The sequence below is a fragment of the Podarcis vaucheri genome (genome assembly GCF_965113315.1).
Source record: "Podarcis vaucheri genome assembly, chromosome: 5".
In the NCBI taxonomy this organism is placed as follows: Eukaryota; Metazoa; Chordata; class Lepidosauria; order Squamata; family Lacertidae; genus Podarcis; species Podarcis vaucheri.
In genome coordinates, this window is record NC_138763.1 from 4,468,048 (window position 1) to 4,486,035 (window position 17,988).

A 17,988-nucleotide genomic window follows, 5' to 3' on the forward strand; every position below is an offset into this window, starting at 1 on the left:
TCCTTTACCTTTTTATCTTTTACTTATTCCAGCAGAAGAGTGTCATGGTCTAATGATACCAGTCATTTGATGGCTGTGGTCCATTTTAAATCCATCTGCACATCTCTGAAAAAAAATGCATTAGTACTTTCTAGATATTTCTGTACACTTTAGGTATTTTGCCCTGACTTTTTGCTGTTTCCCCCCCTTTTTATTAGGTGAGTGATGTCAATGATGATGTGAGACGTGCAGCTGTTGAATCACTGGGTTTCATTTTGTTCAGGTACAGTTTCTGTTTCCATCCGTTCTGCGGTCTGCAGTAGGATTTATCTGAAGTTCTAGGAATTCCCTTATACTCCACTTGCTGCGCACTAACCTGGTCTCAGCTGAGCGCTTGCAGAATAGCAATTTGTGGAATGCTTAATGCTGTGTTAGAATGAGAGATAAAGAAGCAACCTGGGAATCTCCTTAATGGGCTGAGGCTTTGAAGCTGCCATAGAACGTTGGGTGTGGATGGTGGCTTTGTTTGCTGGATGCGTGTGGCAGAAAGTGCTGCTCCTCAATAAAAATCAATTTAGTTTCTAGTTGAGGGCTAACAAGCTGAAACTTAATCTGGATAAAACAGAAGTACTGTACTCCATTTGGAAGGCCTGCTAATCTGGAAGGAGGTTTAGATCTGTCTGGATGGGATCACTCTTCCCCTGAAAGGCCAGATACTTCTGGGTTCTCTCCTGCCTGTGGAGGCACAGATGACATTACTAGGAGGGCCAGTTTGACAGCTGGGACCCTAACTAGAGAAGGAAGAGTCTGGCACAGTGGTGCATGACATGGTTTTGTCCAAGTTAGATTATTTCAGTGTGCTCTCTATGGGGTCACCCTTAAAGGCTGTTCAGGAACAGCAACTGGTACAGAACACAATTGCTTGTGAGAGCTGGTGCTCAGGTCATTTCATGTACACTGTGTCACTTTCATTTGGCTGCATGTTCATTTCTGAGCCCAATTCAAGGTGCCAACTTGGGTCTTTAAATTCCTAAATGGGTTGGGACCACCTACACTTGCCTGATCCTGTCTAAGCATTGAGATAAGTGCCCTTGCCACTGAACGCTTTTAGGCTGGCAGTTCCTCAGTAGTCGTCCCACACCTTTGGAATCGCTTCCCAGGGAGACATGTATGCCCTCATCCCTGCTGGGTTTTATTAAACAAAAATTCTGACGGCAAATTTATTCAAGTGTGTGTTTGTCTGAATTGTGCAACTGTCCGTGTGTGTTTTGTAGTAGTATTTTCCCATGCTTGAGCCTTGTAGGTCACCTTGTGAGGGCAGTGTGTTGTGAGAGATGAGCTTTAAAAATCTTTTAAATGAATAAACAAATGAAATTTATTAAATATCTTGGGGCTTCCAGAGCAGATTTCCTTCAGACCAATAAAGAAGGCATATGGATAAGTGTGAAGCTCTCGGAAGAGACGAATGAATATATTAAGTTCAGCCTTTGTTTAGTGGCGCTGGAGAGGGTTGGATGGAGGTGCTTTTCTGAGAGGCATATGAGACTTGTCTCTGCACTTTCAGTATAACTCTTGTTGAAACTTTCCACTAGGAGTTGCCAAAAGTGGAATTAAGTGCGTGAAGTCCTGTTAAGAGGACATAATATCAATGAAGTGTCTGGGAAGTATCAGATCAAGAATGGATAATATTCAAGCCAGGAATGTTAGTTAACGTTTAAGAAGAATAAATTGCAGTCATTCTTGAGGATGTGGATGTCAGCTTACTAAGTAACTCTTGTACAATGACTCAGTGTTTTAAGAGAGAGAAGTGTTTCCAAATATTCTTGAATTAAACTGCAATGTACATTTTATTTAATTTGAATTTATATAACTCACACTAACCTGGGGTGGCTAACAGCGTTTAAACAATTCTTTGTAGGATCAAGAAGGAAACTTAGTTTAGTTGCAGAGTACATATATTTGTGTGCAGAAGATCTTAATTTTTATTGTATACGCATTGCTGTATATCACCACCCTGATATTTCATGAGATGGTAGCATATAAATACTTTAATAAATAAAATAAAGACCCGAGTTTCAGCCCCTAGGATTGAAAAAAGGACCAAGTCTCAGATGATGGGAAGGCCCTCTGTCTGAGACTCTGGGAAGCAGCTCCCAGTCGGAGTAGGAAATACTGGCCTAGCATAAATTGATTGATTCTTGGGTTCAGAAGATGGAATTCGGTTTTGACGCTTTTATTAGTTCACAAATTTTAACTCCCCTGCCCCTCTTTTGTACTAATGGTAGATTATAAAACTGGACAGTAGGAATTTTCAGAGTCCAATCCTCAGCTCTTTCAGGTTAGGCCAGTGGTTCTCAAAGAGTACGTCATGTCACACTGACGTAGCAGGAGACGATGGCAAGTACAGCAGGAAGATTCAAGGACAATCAATATTGTATTTTGGTAATGCTTCCTGTTCTTACGTTTTATATTTTCTGGATGTCTCTTGATCATATTATGAAATAGTTGAGCTCTAAGTTATAAATCAATAAAAAAAACCTGATGTGGCACGAGCAAATTTTTATTCTGAGAGTGTGGCCCAGAGAAAGAAGTTTGAGAACAGCTGCGTTAGTCAGGGTCCTGGGTAATGTTCATCTGCACTGCTAACAATGACAGCCAATTTTGTCTTCCTTTTGCATTGAATCCAGAATCTGTGCAGAAGGTTTAAAAGTAAGTTCAGCAAGCAGAGGCTGCAAGCAGCTGCCCCCTAGACTTTATACTACCTGACAACCCTAAAGGCTGATGTTTTCACTGTACAGTGGTGCCCCGCAAGACGAAATTAATTCGTTCCGCAATTTTTGCCGTCTAACGAATTTTTCTTCTTGCGAAGCACGGTTTAAACGGCTTAACAAAGTCGCAAGACGTTTTCGTCTTGCGAAGCAAGCGCATAGGGGAATTCGTCTTGCGAGGCAAATCGCGAATGAAAAAACCTTTCGTCTAGCGAGTTTTTTGTCTTGCGAGGCATTCGTCTTGCGGGGCACCACTGTATTCCTTCATGGGCTGCAGCTCACACAGCTTTGGAGAATCAGTCCCAGTTCCTGCTGAAAAGGGGAGCTCACATTCCTTATAGCTTTTCTGCAGCTTAGACTCCACCAAACCCCGCTTTAATGGGAGAATTCCTGTTCCCCATTCCACCTACCTAAGATCTAAAGTTTTTGGTGTCTGCGGTAGGGTTGCCTTGGAAGTAGCACCCCAGTTGAGAAACGATCTCTCTGAAGAAGGCCACCAGATCCCTGTTCTTCTTTTGAAATACTGAGGTTTAACAGTAGGGTTTCATTTTTCCTTTGCGTGTTTTATTGATAGCCCCTTCTGGATTTCCTTTGGAAAGGAAGAGGAGGGCCAAGATAAGTGCAGCCCTAAACAAATCTGTCATCTGGTCGGTTCTGAGAGACGGGGCCATCATTTGTAGCTGTGTGTCATCCTGCAGCCATAAATGTGTCCTGCCCACCCCTTTCCCCCCCTTTCCCCAGAAAGTGCCACGTATAATATTGCGTGCCACTCCTCCCCTTCCTCTGCGTGGGCAGCAGGTGTCTCTGTGGAGCCGTTGTGCTAAATGTGTGGCACAGCGGCGCGTCTGCCCTCCCCACCAAGCCAAGTGTGGAACGGCCTTTGCCGGAAGGGAACTGGTACTCTTCAGTTGACCTCTGTGTGTGTGTGTGTGTGCTTATACAGAAGGCAAATTCCACACACTCCTTCCATACTTTTCAGTGATTTCCCTCCCCTGCTCCAAACTGGTTCTAATAAAAGAGTTTTAGCTCTCTGATCTTACTGCAGGTCCCCCCACCCCACCCCCCCGGCCAAGTATAAAACATAATCTGGAACTGAGAGCTCTTCCTGCCAAAGGTACTGTTATCTTTTTTTTCCTGAGTTTATCCATTTGGTTGTGCCTTCTCTGGGCATGGCATGAGTGCTGGAGCTGATGAGTGCCATTCATCCACTAAATCTTTCAGTGGTGCTGAGAAACACCGCTATCCAGAGTGTGTCGTCTGAATTAGCTAGAGATGCCCCAGTCTGTGTTATTCTGATCGGTATCATTTTTACATACATCCGTCCCATTCCTACTTTTATCTGAGTATATACTGTATACATTTAACAACAGCAGCAACCCTAGCATAATGTATTTAATTGCCAAGAGCTTATGTTGCAAAATTCAGGAAAGTGCAAAATCAGGCAATAGCTATTTCCAATCTGCAATCAGGTCATTTTTTATTGGCATTTGCAAAGACTGAATTCCTCAAGCATTCCTAATTTTAACTCAATCTTCAACACCCTTGTGATGCGGGCTGGTGGTATTGCCCCTATATTGCAGATTTGAAGCTCAGGCTGAGAGATCTGTGTGGAGGTAGAAAAGTGAGGGGCAAAGCAGGGACAGTTTGTCAGTAACTTGTCCCTGCTGCATTTGCTTGTGCACAACCTCCTAAATAATAGCAATTTATAGCAAAGTTTCAACGTGATTCTAATTTAGTTATTTAATGGATTGTGTTTTGTACTATATGTCCATGGTGTCCTTTCAAATGCCGCCCTGGGATCTTCGTTGATGAAGGGTTGCTAATAAATACAATAAATAACAGCAAAACCAAAATAAAATACATAAATTGGGAAGAAAAATGGGGAAAGTATTAAAAGTCTTCTAAAAGTTGGATAGTTGTTTATTTCGTTGTATATATGCAAGCCATTACATAACTTTAGGCACCAGGTGAAAACATTCCTCTTCTCCCAGGCCTTTGGCTTATTAAACAATTTTTAGCCTTTTAAGCTGTGGGTGGGCAGGGCGTTGTTATTTTGTTTGTTGCTATGCTATGTACTAGGGACGTGGGTGGTGCTGTGGGTTAAACCACAGAGCCTAGACTTGCCGTTCAGAAGGTCGGCAGTTCGAATCCCCGCAACGGGGTGAGCTCCCGTTTCTCGGTCCCTGCTCCTGCCAACCTAGCAGTTTGAAAGCACGTCAAAGTGCAAGTAGATAAATAGGTACCACTCCAGCGGGAAGGTAAACGGTGTTTCCGTGTGCTGCTCTGGTTCACCAGAGGCGGCTTAGTCATGCTGGCCACATGACCCGGAAGCTGTACGCCGGCTCCCTCGGCCAATAAAACGAGATGAGCGCTGCAACCCCAGAGTCGGTCACGTCTGGACCTAATGGTCAGGGGACCTTTGTCGTTACCTATGCTATGTACTTTGGTGTTTGTATGCTATAAATCACCCTGTGATCCTTGGGTGAAGGGTGATACATATATTTGCTTATTATTGTTAATTTTAATTTTAATTTTATTATTTTATTATTATTATTATTAATAGTAATTATACATGCTGCATTGCAGAGCTATCTACCTCTCTATGCCCCACCATTGCTGCCTTATACCAGTCATAAGGAGCTGGGCTGTTGTTACTTATTGGCAAGTGCAATGCACTCTGCCACTGCTCAGAGACAAGGTGACTATTGCTACGTATTTTTCACATCTGGGCCCTTGCTCTGGAAATGCTTTCACAGGCCGAGACTTTTCCCACTGATGAGGCATCCCGTTTCTCACAGGCAGTTGAAGTATGCGCCATCTTAAGTGCTGGCCTTTGTTCAGTGCTTCCATGTGGAGAAAATCTTCCCTGGAAATGATTCAAAGCCGTGGTGATAAGCTGGGAGCTTACATTTCTCTCTCCCCATAGGCAATCAATATACTGGTTTAAAAGCCAGCATTTGCACACACATGTTCTCATCGGGTGATGAAATCTAGATATCTTCCTTTGGGTGGGTAGCGGGGGGGCGGGGCGGCTGCCGGCAAATCTCTGCAAACAAACTCTCCTGCATTCTGTTGACGGCTAAAATGCTTGAGAATATGCGTCTGTCTGCCCTGCAGGTGTGGCAAGTAACATTAGAGTAAATAAAAGTTTTAATGAAAACCACAAGAGAATTGGAATACCCTGTGCCAATGCCTTCTCCGACAGTTGCGTTCCATCTATTTGTTGACTTTCCTAAGCTTTGTTGTGTGAATTCCTCAACACATTTCCTTTAAAATAAACTGTTGCAATTTCACTGTGGGTGTTGGTCAAAAAAGTTGGATTGTCCACAGAACTCTGTAAACATAGCAAATCTTAGAAAACTGATCTCAAGGTCTTGGTGCCAGTACTGGTTTTAATCTTTCTTTCTTTTTTAAAGGGCAAGAGTTTTGGGTTGGGGTTTTCCCCCAGCAGCCTATTGAAGTTGCACCAGGTCTGCTGTTGCAATGAGTTCTACCTTTTTAATTCAAGAATAAGCATGGGCTAACTTTATTCTCATGCTGAAGTCCTTGCTAACATATTGGTGCTGTTTTGCATTCTAAAACTTGCTGCAGGAGAAGGTGATAATGCTTGACATTTACCGTATTTTTTGCACCATAACACTCACTTTTTTTCTCCCAGAAAGTAAGGGGAAATGTCTGTGCGTGTTATGGAGCGAATGCCTATGGGTGGCGGGGGGATCTGCTGCAGTCGTGAGCAGAGGATCCATGGTTTTCCCTCCTTCCCTCCTCCGTGGTTACAAAGCATGGATCCACATGTATCCTCAGGATTTTTGCATTGGGCTACTCCAAACTCACTGTCAGATCACATGTCTGTGGCCACAGCATGAAACACAAAAATCATATATCCACTATTTCGTTTAGAATTTTTTTTTATTGTTTTCCTCCTCTAAAAACTACGTGCGTGTTATGGTCTGGTGCGTGTTACAGAGCGAAAAATACGGTATATAGCACTTTCCAAATATTTCAGTCACTTTGCTCATTTATCGCTCGTTATCTTAATGTTCCCTGCAAGATGCCCTGTAAGGTAGGTAGTATTAGCTGGGAACAAAGGGAGCTGCCTTGGATAAGGTTGTTATCCAAGTTGCTTTATCCATCTAGCTAGCTCAGAGTTCCTTATGGCGACAGGCAGTGGTCCTCAAGCAGACGTCTCTTTCCCATCATCTGCTCTGTGATCCTGATTAACTGGAGATGACAGACCTTGAATCCAGGACATTCTGTAGGCAGGCCATGCGCTTTTCCACTCGGCTGTGATCCTTATATCCTGTATCCAAAATGGGGAACTGGTAAATTTGGGCTCAGGACTGCAATACCTTAAGGGCTATCTCTGCCCAGATAAACTGACCAGACTCTGTGATCATCACGAGAGGTCTGGAGGGTGGCAACACAAGAACGAGCCTTTTCTGCAGTGGCTCCCTGTTTGGGCAGTGCTCTCCCTGGGTCAAGTTGGCGCCTTCATTATACATCTTTAGGCACCAGGCGAAAGCTTTCCTCTTCAAGCAGGCCTTGGGCTGATTAATATTCCACAGACTTTTAAATGTGTTTGTAGGAGGGGGGGCATTATTGTTTTGTTTCAGTTTTAACTATTTATTAATGCTTTTATCCTGTTTTTTATCTTGTGAACCTCCCTGAGATCTTCAGATGAAGGGCGGAATATGAATTTAATGAATAGTAATAATGAGAGTTGAAGCAGGGGGCTTTGGGCGCACCGTGGACATTCTTTGCTAATTACAGTGGTGCCCCGCAAGACGAATGCCTCGCAAGACGAAAAACCTGCTAGACGAAAGGGTTTTCCGTTTTGGAGGTGCTTCGCAAAACGAATTTCCTATGGGCTTGCTTCGCAATACGACAATGTCTTGCGAGTTCCTGCCGGGGTTTTCCCCCCCCCTTTTTCCCAAGCCGCTTATCAGCTGATCCGCTAAGCCGCTAAACCGCTTAACAGCTGATCCACTAAGCCGCTAATACCGCTAATCCGTCAATGGGCTTGCTTCGCAAGACGAAAAAACCGCAAGACGAAGAGACTCGCGGAACGGATTCTTTTCGTCTTGTGAGGCACCACTGTAATGTGCTGAGCTGTCTCTCAGGTGTGTTGCTCCATCCTGGCTTGCTCACCTGTACTCAGTAAGACCATCACTGCCGAATCAGACCATGGACCACATCTGTTCTGATGGCAAGTTAGATGCCTCTGAAAACTGGCCAGCGAGGCATGAGAAGACGATAACCGTTCTCTTTTGTCCCCGATGTTAACTTTATTTTTATGGATCCAGGTTAATAAGCCCTTTTGAATCTGGGACCAAGAAGCTGGAAAAGAGTTAAAAGAGGAAATGTAACAGGACCATGTCAATTGTAGGAATTCTTTCTAGCACTCTTTTTAGAAAAGGGTAAATAAGCTTGTGTTGTGTAAACAGTACTTTGGCAGGCATTGCGATTTTGTCTAGGGGGGAAACTGGTGCATGCGAGAGACATCTTAAAATGAAATAAGTTCAAATTGGAGGCATCCTTTGAAGGCATGGGAGACTAGAAAAGTCAGGTGTTGCAGACTGGGCTTTTGGCTACAGTAGTTTTTAAAGCTGTTTACTCCACTTTATCCTTCATGATTTAGGCTCTTAGCACAGAGTTGGATCTGGCTGGTAAGTCGCCTCCAGCTCAGTTTCCTCTGCTTTCAGGTAAAAACTGCTTTCAGGCAGAGAAGCCTTTCAGGACTTGTCCGCAAATGATCCAACAGATCTTTGTAGGGAGACACACTAAAGCGTTCCGTACACCACCACCACAAAACAAAACAGCAATATATTTATACCCCGCCCATCTGGCTGGGTTTCCCCTGCCACTCTGGGTGGCTCCCAACAGAATATTAAAAACATGAAAAAACATAAAACATTGAAAACTTCCCTAAACAGGCTTGCCTTCAGATTTCTTCTAAAAGTAAGAGAGTTGCTTATTTCCTTGACATCTGATGGGAGGGCGTTGCACAGGGCGGGTGCCACTACCAAGAAGGCCCTCTGCCGGGTTCCCTGTAACCTCAGTGTCCGAGCTGCACAATGGTGGGTGGGGAGACGTTCCTTCAGGTCTACTGGGCCAAGGCCATTTAGGGCTTTCAAGGTCAGCACCAACACTTTGAATTGTGCTCAGAAACGTACTGGGAGCCAATGTAGGTCTTTCAGACTGGTGTTATATGGTCTCGGCGGCCACTCCCAGTCACCAGTCTAGCTGCTGCATTCTGGATTAATTGCAGTTTTTCAGTCACCTTCAAAGGTAGCCCCACGTAGAGCGCATTGCAGTAGCCCAAGTGGGAGATAACCAGAGCATGCACCACTCTGGCGATGCAGTCCATGGGCAGGGAGGGTCTCATCCTGCGTACCAGATGGAGCTGGTAGACAGCTGCCCTGGACACAGAATTGACCTGCACCTCCATGGACAGCTGTGAGTCTAGAATGACTCCCAGGCTGCGCACCTGGTCCTTCAGGGGCACAGTTGCCCAATTCAGGACCAGGGAGTCCTCCACTCCTGTCTGCCCCCTGTCCCCCCAAAATAGTACTTCTGCCTTGTCATGTCATGTCTGTGGACCAGTCCAAGTTACGACACCCCAGTCCTAGATGATGTGAGTGATACATGGAGAATTGAGCTTACAGCTCCCTTCATCCCTGGTTGCAGAAGAAAATAAGGTTTTTAAAGTCTGAATACATCTAGTTGCATATGTTCTGGGAACTGAGAGAGTCAGAGTGGAAGAGCCAATGTGGCGTGTGGGGAGCATCTTGAGTCCCATGTTTATTTTTTAGCGGCTCTCTGCTTCTTTTCCCTTCTGCCACCTTTCCTGCTCACAGCTGTGGACTACAAATCTTGCTCGGCTGCCGACGTTTATGCAATTCTCTTCTACCCCGTTGGCGCAGTTTATACAATATTTATCTCAGTTGTTTGAAAAACACCATTTAAGTGACTTGTGATTTCTTGGTGTTTTGAATTTTAAAACGTCAGTTGCAGGGGAAGGAAAGACTGTGCCCGAAAGAGTCTTTATCTTTCCAGAGTCTTTGTTGTCAGGTTTCAAAGCGAAAGGTCTCTTTCATTTGCTGTCTTCAGTTTAGCGTTTCTGCTTCAGGAAGCTCAGCTTGGTCGTCCTTCTTCTAATGTTTGGCAAACATTTCAGTGGGCTTTTTACATTATTATTCAGAAGAGAAAAATTATTTGCAATGTGAATACAAAGCAAAAATGGGAAAGTGCAGATCCTTAGCCCCCAAAGCGTTTATGTGTATTCTGTAGGCGTCTGTTTGGTAATCGAAGAATTTCAGCCTTCATTAAGAAACGAGAAAATGCATCCATAGCTGTAGATATTAAGATGTGAGTGCACAGTGCACTGTTATTGAAGCAAATTGTATTTAAAAGTGTCATTGCTTGGGTTTAAATAGTGCCCTTGGTGAGCAGAAGGAATTTCTGCCTGTGGGGGGGGGGTACAACCCAATATTCCCATATACAGTGGTGCCTCGCAAGACGAAAAGAATCCGTTCTGTGATTCTCTTTGTCTAGCGGTTTTTTCCTTGCGAAGCAAGCCCATTGAAGGATTAGTGGATTAGCGCTATTAGCGGCTTTTAGCGGCTTATCTGCTGATCGGATCAGCTGATAAGCGGCTTAGCGGCTTAGAAAAGGGGGGGGAGGGAAAAAAACCAGCAGGAACTCGCAAGACATTGTCGTCTTGCGAAGCAAGCCCATAGGAAATTCGTTTTGCGAAGCACCTCCAAAACGGAAAACTCTTTCGTCTAGTGAGTTTTCCGTCTTGCGAGGCATTCGTCTTGCGGGGCACCACTGTAGTTGTGCTGTATCACTCCCAATTTGGGAGGGCATCCCCTGACCTTCAGGGTTGACTTTTGGAGGGAAAGGACAGCCAGGAAATGGTACAAATAGAACTCCACATTCAGTCATTTTGGATCCAAAGTACCGTAATGTCAGAAGCTGCTTTGCACCAGATAAGAATATTCTGTCATCCTAGACCGCAGCTGCTGACTCTGACTTTCAGCAGCCTTTTGGGGCCACATACAGAAGAATATGGTGAAAAAACGTGCAAGCACATATTTGTTTTCTTTGTAACTCGGTTTCAAAAGTGGGCCCTAAGTCCTTTTAGACACACAGATTAGTTGTGTAACTACCAGCCAGGTAAAATACAGCGTAACAGAATTAAATCAGTTGTTTTAAGATTACAATACCTAATTCTTATTTGCCAGAAGGCAATCATAGCGACTGACATAAATAAATAAATAAATCAGTAAAATGCCTGCTTTCAAGAATTAAATGCACAAATATGGAAGAACAACAGGGGACAGGCTGCCTACTTAATTCCCAGTGTCAAGGGAGGTTCATAAAATACTACATTCTTTCTGGGCATGGGTACAAATAAGGTTTACAAGGTACTACTTTCCTAAGCGAGCTATATTATACATTAGGGAAAACATAAATCTTAACAATATTAATTTCCTGATTCAATAGGTTTGTGTGTATTTGTTTTTCATGAATGAACACATTTTAGTGCTCTCATATTTTTATGACTTCTAAATTGTTGAGGAACAAGGCCAGTCTTTTTGTGTGTAGCTACCCCTGTGGGTTAAACCACAGGGCCTAGGACTTGCCGATCAGAAGGTCGTGGTTTGAATCCCCGCGACGGGGTGAGCTCCCGTTGCTTGGTCCCAGCTCCTGCCAACCTAGCAGTTCAAAAGCACGTCAAAGTGCAAGTAGATAAATAGGTACTGCTCTGGCGGGAAGGTAAACAGCATTTCCGTGTGCTGCTCTGGTTCGCCAGAAGAGGCTTAGTCATGCTGGCACATGACTGGGAAGCTGTACGCCGGCTCCCTTGGCCAGTAAAGCGAGATGAGCACCACAACCCCAGAGTCGTCCGCGTCTGGACCTAATGGTCAGGGGTCCCTTTTCCTTTACTTCTGGAACATAAAAACACGTACTTAAGTAACATTCTGGTTGCTTCTCCAATTCTGTATAGATGATAACCTAGAATCTTCTTGGGCATCTGTTGACATTGAATCTTGTCTATGATAGCACCTCTCATAATACATTCCTTCGCCCATAGCACCAAACGCAGCAAAAAGTTCTGTGGCACCTAGAACAGTCATTATGGAATATAAAAAATTCCTTCCAGTAGCACCTTAAAGACCAACTAAGTTAGTTCTTGGTATGAGCTTTCGTGTGCATGCACACTTCTTCAGATACACTGAAACAGAAGTTGCCAGATCCTTCTATATAGTGAGAAGGTGGGGAGGGGTATTACTCAGAAGGGTGGTGGGAATGGGAGATTGGCAGATAGCTGAGATGAGCCTGTTGACGACTCTTAAGATGAGCTTGTTGATGACTCTCATCTCAGCTATCTGCCAATCTCCCATTCCCACCACCCTTCTGAGTAATACCCCTCCCCACCTTCTCACTATATAGAAGGGTCTGGCAATTTCTGTTTCAGTGTATCTGAAGAAGTGTGCATGCACACGAAAGCTCATATCAAGAACTAACTTAGTTGGTCTTTAAGGTGCTACTGGAAGGAATTTTTTATTTTGACTATGGCAGACCAACACGGCTACCTATCTGTATTATGGAATATGACACCGAACCTTAGGAATCACGGGAAAGTTGTTTGTTTTATACGGTTTGGCAGAGATGGTGTTTCTGAGTTATGTCTGTGAGATGGCTAGTAAACAACAGCTTCAGAACAGACTCCTCCTGCTTGCTACCAAGGGGGGAAATTTCTGTCAAGGTGAAGTTATATCAACCACCTCAGTGGATGAAGCTTTTTTCCTTGGCTCTTCAGAAGTCCCCGCTAAACAGCGAGTATTTACATAAGGATTAAACACTGATGATCTTCCAGGAAAGGGAAATCACATTTTCAGGATCTAGTTAACAAAATTATAATGTCACTATGATTACTGCCCAGATGTTTTTTTCTAATATATATCCAGGAACAAATGATGGCGTGGCCTGGAAAGCCCAAGCCTTTGCAAGATTTATTGTGAAGATGGATATGAAATTCCAGAATGCAGGAAGTGTTCTAGCTGGAGTACTGGAACTGGAGCAGATTTTTGCACATGACACTGAAGACTATGGAACAATCTCACTTAAACTGAAGAATCATTTTGCTTGTTCCCAGGAGTACAAAACCTTTTTCGTTAGGGGCATTTGATTCCCCCCCTGACATTGATTCGTCTTAAGTGGCCGGCATTTTATGATTAAAGCTGTTGATTCTCTAGTTTAATTGTTTATTGTTGCAAGCCACATTGCACACATACTGGAAAATGAGATATAGATCTTCGAAATAAATGAGTCTGGAAGCCGATTAATGTGGCTTAGCTCCTTTGTAAATTGCAGCCAAGTACGTACTGCTTAAAGGACTCTGCTTGATAACTCTGGGGTTTGTACTGTGGATTTTCCAGGGCAGATCCCTCTTTGAAGACTGAGGAAGCTGGGCTGTAAATGTTCCACTGGCCCAGTGCTCTTTCTGGCAGGCCAATCCACCCCCCAGGGAAGGAGGGTGCGCAGGCTTTTCCCATAGCATCTTCTCAGTCTTAAAAGTGCTGGTCTACTAATTCAGATTTTTTTAATTCCGACTAACGCAGCCCCCCTTATAGCAGTTATGCTTTTAAAGTTTATGATGCTTTCTTAAAGTTAAAATAAGATGCATAATTTTAACCAATAGAATCTTAAGTGTGTAGTGCAGCAGCAACTTATTTTGATTGCCTCCCAAAGTAAAAATAGATCTGCCTGCATTGTATTGGGACAAAGCAGGCGCTTACTAGTTTAATTTTTTCTCTCCTGTGGAGCATTTCAGAATGTGTTTGGCAACTGAGATTCCATAGCGAAGCTGGAAAACAGTGAGCTACTTGAGTCATAAAACGTAATTGAGTTGAAAACTTAATTAACATACTTTTGTGGGAGTTGGACACTTGGGGAGTTTATGGTATTTTGCTCAATGCAAGTTTCCCTTCGCATATGTGTTTGAGGAACTTCATACTAGCTCTGATTGCAGTCCCTCTGAAATAAGTGTTCTGGAATAATTTATTCCATCACAAAGTGCTTCATGTAGAATAAAATGGCTCTTCGTGTAAATTTGAAGAACCCATTTACAAGGTATGCACAGTTAACTAAACTGAGTGTTCTAAATGCTAAAAACTGTGTTGCTTTCAGCAGGCAGAGGTGTTGAGTTGTGTGAGCAGTTGAGAACCTGGTGGTGAATTGTTGGAGAAGGGGGTGCCTTGTTTTGCCATGGGTGGCAGGGACACAGGGTTTTGGAGAAAAGTCGAGTAGTAGGAGCAACTCTGATAACTCCTTGCTTTGTTCTTGGGGTGGCTCTAGGGTAGGCTTGCTTCTAGCATGCAGCAGTGGGCATCACCAGGAGACATTGGACGTCAGGTGTTGGCAATCCAACATGGGTATCAAGTATGAGACAACAGCCTCCTGGTTCTTCTGTGTCTACTCCTTCAGAGACTGGAAATATTTTTAGATTCAGGTAGGTAGCCGTGTTGGTCTGACGCAGTCGAAATATATTAAAAAAACAAAAAAAATGTCCAGTAGCACCTTAGAGACTGCTAAGTTTGTTCTTGGTATAAGCTTTCATGTGCATGTACACTTCTTCAGATACACGAAAGCTTATACCCAGGACAAACTTAGTTGGCCTGTAAGGTGCTACTGGACAATTTTCTTATACATTTGGAAATATTTTTGTTTAAGAAAAAGTAGGTTGGCCACATGCACTACTAATATATTGCTGTTGGAGGGTGAATATGGCACGCGCACACAAAAAAGAATTTAGCTACCCTTGCGATATAGCATACAGTTTTCATCTTAGGGCGAGTTACTTTTGCAATGCAAGCCGTTGGTCCTGGCTTGATGCAAGGCAATTCTATGTTGTGCAGCGGGAAGGAGAAGACACCTTCTCCTCCTTGCCTCTTAACACACTCAAGCAGGCCATCATGATTTTTGCATGATGTCACGGTCCACACCTCTTTGGGTGCGGATGGGGAAAAGAAGTGCAAAAGCCAGAGGTCTGGTATAAGGCGTGAGAGGGAGGCAGGCGCATGTGCTTCCTGTCTCTCTCCCTTTCAGTAGGAGAAAGGAAGCTCCTGTGTCAAAAAGGCACGTGCAGAATTGATTAAAATAAGGGCATCATTCCCTCCTGTTACTTTCTATTGCTGAATTTTGGTCTCTTTTAAAACTTGGGTGCGCTTTTTATTGTCCTTTTCTCTATGGTATTCATCAGAGGCCAAAAAAGGGGTTAGTGTTAACACTCATGAATGATCACAGTGTTAACCTTTGTAAATTCCCTCTTGGTTTATGTCGGTAACTTTAGCAGCCAGGCGATGAGAATTGCAAAAACACTTTTGGAAATCAGACGAAATGGGTGATGCCGGAGTAGTTTGGTTTTTTGTTTTTTTTAAAACGTGTGTTTTCTTTTAATAGTGAATGGAATATATTCACAAGAATATATAGGACTTGATTACCAAACTCCTGATTTTAACATGCCAATTCTCATCCTTCCAGTAATGGTTAAGAACCATTCGTTCAGACAAGCGATCATACTGTAGATAGATAAATAAATAGATGGATCTGTTGTTACCATGGGTGTGCCGAGATAGCTGGGATTCAGAATTCATTTTTGGCTCATGAAAATTTGAAAATAAAATTTCATAAAAGCATGAATGACTTCACAAGTGTTCTCTCTCCATTTCAGCCCCCTGTTCCCTGGTTAAGCATTTATTCAGTAAAGCCTAGTTCTCTGGAGACATGAGCACCATTCAAAGCTTCTTTTCTCTTTCCCCTTTGCCCTGGACCAGCCAGCTCTGCTGCTGGATAAATAGTTTTCTTTGATACTTCCAACCTCTCTGCTGCCCGCCCTTAACATATGGATGATGTAACCTCTTGTGGAGTTTTAACCAACCTTGTCTAAAAGGCATTGTGTTCAAGCTATTACAGTTCTCTTCCATAAATAATGAAGGCATTTAAAGGCTAAGTGTTCTGATGGATGTCACACTAATTTCGAACCATTTTTTTAATGCTCTGGGGCCGTCATTATTCTCCCTAATGGACACTTTTGTCATTCTGTACAGGAAACAGCAACCGAGACAGGGTTGACAAGTCTGCAGTTGCAATCATATTTACAACATAGTGTAAATAAAAAAAAAATAAAAACCACTTTTATTTGTTCTGAAGTTTGCAGGTCTGCCAATCAGGTTATTCAAGTGGTTTCAACTTTTTTTCAACTTTGAGAACCCTTCTTCAAGATGGCAGAAAGATTTTGTAATCCAGTCAGGTCCCATAGCTCAGTGGTTGTGTGTGTGTGTGTGTGTGTGTATGTGCTGTGCAACCAGAGGATCCCTGGATCAAGCCTTGGTATCTCCACTTAGAAGGGTTAGGTAGTGGCAAGGTTGAGAGAGACCCCAGTCTGATATCTTGGAGGGCCACTGCTAGTCAGAGGAGACTGCTGGGCTGCATGGACCAGTAGTATGACCCACCTTAAGAGAGTAATCAGCCCCTTATGTGGCTCATACAGAGTCTTGAACCAATATTTCTCAAATGCCTTGAACTTTAGTTCCTATTCTGAATTCACTGTACGTCCAAGGACCTTGCAAACCCTTCAATAATAGTCTCTATTGTAGGGTAAGAGTGGAGATTCCTGCGGTCCTCCCTGCAGCTGCGTATGGCCATCTGTGGGTTGGGGTAGTTGGGTATTAAATATACCATATTTTTTGCACCATAACACTCACTTTTTTCCTCCTAAAAAGTAAGGGGAAATGTCTGTGCGTGTTATGGAAGGAATGCCTACGGGTGGCATGCCTGCAGATTTTCCTCCTCTAAAAACTATGTGCGTGTTATGGTTGGGTGCGTGTTATAGAGCGAAAAATACGGTAGCTTCAGCATTGACTCTTCCCTTTTTCCTGCACTACTTGTGCCCTCTTATGCTCAGCTGAGTGGCAGACATTTCTTCTGAAGGACATGAATGAAACGGCTTCTTTTGCAGGGTCTGTGCCCAGAACTCAAGTCGGGGGCGGTCTAGAACCCACACATCTCTCATGGAGGCCCAGATCTAAGTTTCAGAATCTAGACTGCACACTGTTGACAGCCTCCCTTTTTAACAACTCACTGAAGGTGGAGTTTAAGAAGGGATGAACACTACTGAGTGCTTCTTAAGGGTGGGGTATAACACTTCAGATTAGTAAACAGGACATTTCTTAATAACCTCTGTGTGTCATTTGTGTGCATGCTTTTTTCGTAGCGTTTTTCATGTAGAACACAGAGGTTTTCAAACTCTGGTTTGTGGACCATGGTGGTCCTGTGGCTCCATTCAGATGGTTTGTAGAAAGTCTTGAATATCTGTACAGTGGTGCCTCGCAAGACGAAATTAATTCGTTCCGCAAGTTTTTTCTTCTTGCGAGTTTTTCGTCTTGCGAAGCACGGTTTCCCATAGGAATGCATTGAAAATCAATCAATGCGTTCCTATGGAGACCGTCGGGGACAGAGGGGAAGCGCCGCGGGCCTTCCCCTCTGTCCCCGGACCTGTTTTAAAGCAAGGGAAGGGGCAGCGGGGAGAATCGCTTCTCCCCGTTGCCGCCCCTTGGTTCAAAAGGGGTCCGGGGAGAGAGGGGAAGGCACGGGCGCGCCTTCCCCTCTGTCCCCAGAGATTGCGGGGCTGGCAACGGGGAGAAGCGATCTTCTCCCCGCCGCCCCTTGCTTCAAAAGAGGTCCGGGGTGCGGGGGCAAGCTTCGTTTTGCGAAGCAAGCCCATAGGGAAATTCGTCTTGCGAAGCAACTCGAAAACGAAAAAACCTTTCATCTTGCGAGTTTTCCGTCTCGCGAGGCGTTCGTCTTGCGGGGTACCACTGTACTTGAACTGACACATTATTGATTCTCTCATTACAATGGAGGGTGAGACTGTGATTTTCCAAGTAAGTCCCCTGGTTTTGACAGTGATGCTGGTACCCACTCATACCCATGATGTTTAATCCATAAACGGAAGCGGGTGTGTGTTCTAAAATGTAGAACAATGTTTCCTACATAGTCTCGAAGTATCAAAGTGAACCGTGGGAGAAAGAAGTTTGAGAACCATTGATAGACTCACCAACCAAGGGAGTCCTGCACCGAAGTCATCAGGAGCCAGGGAACATGATTGAGCACCTACAAGATCCCGGTTTTGTTTGTTTTAAGGCCATGCTGAGAAGTAAACATTTATACG

At 43.9% G+C, this 17,988-nt stretch overlaps 1 protein-coding gene across 1 annotated transcript in view; it reads left to right on the top strand.

Annotated features, from left to right (window-relative positions):
* PSMD1 (proteasome 26S subunit, non-ATPase 1) overlaps nt 1-17,988 on the top strand; it is a 91,631-nt gene that overhangs the window by 23,589 nt on the left and 50,054 nt on the right. The window contains exon 16 of the mRNA XM_082224025.1: nt 198-262. Coding sequence (XP_082080151.1) covers nt 198-262 — 65 coding nt within the window. The remainder of the gene's footprint in view (nt 1-197; nt 263-17,988) is intronic.